Source organism: Octopus bimaculoides, chromosome 2, assembly GCF_001194135.2.
Source record: "Octopus bimaculoides isolate UCB-OBI-ISO-001 chromosome 2, ASM119413v2, whole genome shotgun sequence".
In the NCBI taxonomy this organism is placed as follows: Eukaryota; Metazoa; Mollusca; class Cephalopoda; order Octopoda; family Octopodidae; genus Octopus; species Octopus bimaculoides.
In genome coordinates, this window is record NC_068982.1 from 36,897,217 (window position 1) to 36,902,505 (window position 5,289).

The 5,289-nt window shown below is 33.3% G+C and overlaps 1 protein-coding gene across 5 annotated transcripts in view; it reads left to right on the forward strand.

The window, feature by feature from the left end:
* Window positions 1-5,289, forward strand: part of LOC106873450 (dystrophin) — a 562,674-nt gene that overhangs the window by 20,154 nt on the left and 537,231 nt on the right. For 4 of the 5 annotated variants that reach the window (XM_014920808.2, XM_052976364.1, XM_052976366.1 and 1 more), the window contains exon 8: window positions 3,842-4,087. In XM_014920808.2, coding sequence (XP_014776294.2) covers window positions 3,842-4,087 — 246 coding nt within the window. Of the gene's footprint in view, window positions 1-3,410; window positions 3,732-3,841; window positions 4,088-5,289 lie in introns of those variants that run through there. The other variant, XM_014920809.2, reaches the window with a different exon arrangement.

Here is a 5,289-nt window from a genome sequence, read left to right on the forward strand (position 1 = left end):
TCACATTACTTTGTTGTTCATCATCATCATCATCATCGATTAACATCTGTTTTTCCATGCTGGAAAGTCTTTCTTGCCTTCCCAAGTGTCAAATTAATACACCTGCTTGTTGTTTATACACCTGTCTTCGTCTTTTGTTTTTCTGTAAATTTCAACTATATATATATATATATATATATATATATATATAAAAGATTGAAATCTGGTATAAAAATAATGTATCACATTACTTTGTTGTTCATCATCATCATCATCATCGATTAACATCTGTTTTTCCATGCTGGCATGGGTTGGACGGTTTGACTGAGGTCTGGAGTGGCTGCACCAGGCTCCAATCTGGTCTGGCAGAATTTCTACAGTTGGATGCCCTTCCTAACGCCAGCCACTCCAAGAGTGTAGCAGGTGCTTTTTACGCGCCACCAGCACAGGAGCCAGTCAGGGGATACTGGCATTGGCCACGATCGGTTGGTGCTTTTTATGTGCCACTGGCACCGGAGCCAGTTAGGTGGGCCTGGCAACAAACACGTTCAGATGGTGCTTTTTACGTGCCATCGGCATAGGAGCTAGTCAGGTGAACCTGGCATCAACCACGTTTGAACGGTGCCTTTAATGATTTTTTCATCACTACAGAAATTTTATTAAAAATAAGAGGAAGAAATACACAGATGCAAATGCATGCATGTGGTTATTTACATAGATTAATGTTTACATTAAACTTAGAGAAGAGCAGTATATCTAACTTAAACTGACTGGTTGATAATTTATCAACTCCAGGAGGTTAGAAATTATTATGAATTAAGTAAAGAACTGGTTGATAAGGAACTATTATATAGCTTAATCATTTAATTGTTTCAGTAGGTACAGCCTTAGTGATGATGATGATGATGATGATGCTGATGGTGGCGGGATGCTATTGCTGCTGTTATGTGTTAGGGAGGAGAGTAGTTGACTGAACTAACCTAAGTACAAAATTGATATTATTGTCACTGGCCTTGAAGGAGTGAAAACAAAGTCTTGTGGGATATTTACCAGAACAATTACAGAACAAGACTAAATAGTGTAGAGTATTTAGTGCAATGTTCTACTGATTCTGCACTCTTCCATCTTTACTAATGATTTCTTATTTATGCAAAAGCTAGAAATTTGGGAGGTAAGTATGTCAATTAAACTGGTACTTATTTTATGGCCCCTGGAAAACGAAACAAACCAACTTTAGCAATACTTGAAATTAGAATATAAAGGGATGTATCTAATACTGCATGTTATTTTGGCCTTGTTTCTTCCAATATGCCCTGAGCCAGCACAAGGAATTCAGCATCCTAGGCCAGTCTTACAATGTGTGTTCTCTTCTCTCAGTCCAGCAATGGGAACCTCTCTCTCCAATTTTTTTCTACATGATCCTCCTGCTGGAAAATGCAGTCATAAAATTATGGTCAACTTGTGAATAAGAAATCTGTAGTTTTATGATTATGTATTTAACTGAGTAAATCTGTGCACATAATTTGAAATATTTCAGAACAAATCATGTGATGGATCATAACATCACATGAATTTTGCACTTCTCTCTGTCTACCCATGTTCTCCATAACTTCTTTGTTTTTAGAGTGATCTTACTTGCTCTTGTTATTGATAAGCTTTTGTGTTTTTTATAGACTGAAGAAATTTTGTGTAGGTTATTTGTGGGACCTCAAATTTTAAAAACCCAGATAGTCACCTAGCTTGCCAGGCCTAGTACCAGCTCTGAGTTCACCACACTAATGATAATTCTTTCTACAATAGGCACAAGGCCTTAAATTTGTTGGGAGGAGGCAGTTGATTATATTAACCCCAGTGCTCAACTGGTACTTATTTCATTGACCTCGAAAGGATGAAAGGCAAAGTCAACCTCAGCAGAATTTGAACTTGGGACATAAGGACAGATAAAATGTTACTGAGCATTTTCCCAGGCATGGTCATGATTCTCGTCTGCTCACCACACAAATTTTAATGATTTCTACTATAGGCACAAGGCCTGAAATGTGGAGGAGGGGACTAGTCGATTATATCAACCCCGGTGTTTCACTGGTACTTAATTTATTGACTCCCAAAAGGATGAAAGGTAGTAGTAAAGTCAGACTAAATCAATATATTATCAGTACTTCTGTCAACTAAGGGGAATAGAAATGACATGCAAAATCAACCCAGTGCAATGATTTTCTAGTTTAAGCACAAGGCCAACAGTTTTAAGGAGAGAGGGTTAAGTCGATATTTTTGATCCCAGTATTTGAGCAGTCCTTTATTTTGTTGCTTTTGGAGAGATGAGAGACAAATTTGGCCTCAGCAGGATTTGAGCTTAGAGTACAAAAAGCTGAACTGAAAACTGCATGAGTAAACTGAATGAATCAGTTGGTTGAAACACTAAGTCAAGTTCACTTTCAGTCTTCTGAAGTGGGTAAAATAAATACCAGTGAAGTACATTAGTTTGATTAATTCTACTCCATCTGTTCTCAAAATTTGAAGCCTTTTGCCAATTTTAGAAGTTATTATTGTTGTTAAAATTACAATTGATGACAGAATAGGTAGAGCAGTGAACAATATGCCTTCTGTGTTTAGTAATACCTTTTTATGTTTTGTGTTCAAATTCTGCTGTGATCAATTTTGTTTTCAGCTTTCCAAAGTTGATAAAATAAGTACCAGTTAAATACTGAGGGTAGCTTTGATGGAACTGACTATAATCGTCTTTTCAAATTTGTGGCTGTATATCTTTGTTCAAAACTATTATTATTAAAAATGATTGAGTTATAGAATTAGAATACGAGGCTGAATATCAGTTCTGCTATATACACATGTATAATGCTTTTTATGGACAAAAATCTATCTTTCGAAGTTTATAGTCTATACATTTTAGTTTTGGTATACCATAGTTTCCATACTAAATAAATAAATTATTTAGAAACAGTGAAAATTAACTAAAAAAAAGAAATTCTGTGTTTCAAATGCATGACAGTTCGAAACAGTTTTTGCTTTGAATTTGATCAAATTAAGCTACAGGCCTATTGATAGCACTATATATGTATTTACGTACAGCTTGGTTTTTATGTGTCTGTATTATCTTCCATAGTTTAATAAGTTTTCTAAGAATTCAATGGAAGCAGAATAGTATTATTTATGGATAAAATTTTAATTTAAAAGCAAACTATTTAAGTAGCCATGTGTTTTTGAAGTTATGCTAAACTCAGCAAAGTATGTTGACTTGTCTACTCCAAGACACACCTCTCTCTGTTGAGTGGGTGGGTAGTGAAAGTATGAGAAGAAAGTAAGAGTGAGTTACTGACTATTAGGAGAGAGACAGAGAGAGGGAGGGAGAATGTAGAAACTTGATAGGGTAGCCTATAACAGCAAAGAGATTATCTCTACTTCCTGGCAGTGCTGGACTATTTTCAGACTGCTACCTCTCTTTAGTTTTGTATATTTGAATGAAAAGTAAGAACATAAGAGATAGCGATGGTTATTTCTGTTTGGTTTGTTGTATTAACAAGCAGCTGACTGTGGGTGGACAAGGCAAAACATTAGTACCCAGGATTATTTTGTTTGTGTTCTCAGTAAATGCTGTTACAGCTCTGACTGCTTTGTTAGTAGAGAGTTGGTGTTTAAAAACAAAATCCAGTAATCTCCATCTATTACTGGAAAATTATAACTTGTTATAAAATGTTTCTAAAGATTTTTGATGGCTACTTCAAGTGAAAAATCAAGTAGGTATAACATTAATTTTATTCTGTTTAGTTATTTGTATATATTCATTGTAACAGAATTCTTTAATTATTGAAGTTGCTAATTATTTGTGTTATATGTCACTTTTCAGTCATTGATGTCTCTTAGTAGTGGCAGTTCTAGTACTTCAAGCCGGCATAGCACCATGAGCACCAGCTCACTTGACCTCCTCTCCTATCAGGACATGTTAGAAAATGTCTTAGCATGGCTACTGGAAGCAGAGGAAGTAATTGCAAAACAAGAACCTGTTGTTGAGACTATAGCACATTCAGCTGATGGTGATGCTTCTGACATGCTTGGGGTCACAAAAGTTAAGCAACAATTTAATGAACATAAAGTAAGTAGATATTTTATCAATAGTCACCTGTGACTTTCACTTCATATTTGCTTTAGTTGAATTGTTATTAAACAATACATTGCTAATGATAGAAAGATTAACATTGTATTTCAAATTGGTCCATGATAAATGAATAAGAAAGGATTAATAAACATATAAACTGTTGAAACTGAAGATGCTTTCTTTGATAATTATTATTTGATTTTATAAAAAGAATATACTATTGTATATTTGTGTGTGTGTGCATGTATAGTTTCATATTCAATGTGCTAAATAAAGTAAACTGGGACATTTAATGTATTAAATGTCATGAAATTTAGTTTTTTGATTTTATTTACAGCTTAATAGTATTTTTTGTGTGTTTAGAAAATAACAGTTATTACTTAGGGATAAACAAATACTTTCTACATTTTTATCTTCAAACATAATAAATAAGTGAAGGAATAATTCTTTATTCTTTTATACATTTCAGCCCAAAGGTTGTTAATTAAAAAATTAAATTTAGATCATCAATGAAGATGATTTAATGTTAACTAAAAGTTTGCTTGAAATTCCTTTTTATTAAACAAGTTGTATGAGAAATTATTGCAGACATTTTTGTCTTGGGTTTCTCACATGTGTATGATTTGTAAATTGTTTATCCCAGTATTATGAATCATCTCACTAATATCAGTGTTACATGTTTTCTAGCTGTCTTTCCTTTTTACTTGTTAAATAGTAGTGTAATAAACAATCTTGGGTCCTTACTTCAGAACTTGTTTCAATCTTTTACCTTTTACTAAACTTTATATTTAATTTCAAACATGAATTACAAGTGAAAGTTATGACTGTCTGTGTGTGTGTGAATATTCTCACATCCACGTGTCTTACATTGTTGTCATTATATATAAAAGAAACTTTCATGATAACATTTTATTGTTTTTAAATTTTTAAGGATTCATCAATGGGCTTTGTGCTACTATTAAGTAATCTCAAAATTTGACATTTCTGAAACTTGTTTGAATGTTGTTTAATTTAAATTTTTTACTCATATTGTAATACTAGATTGCATTAATATGTGGCATCAACTTAATATAATGATGGCATATTTATATAAAATGTTGGTATGTGTTTCTAGCTATCAACGCTTTTTGAAACCATTCCAGGCACTCAGCAATGATCGTGTGTGTGTGTGTGTGTGTGTATATATATATATATATATA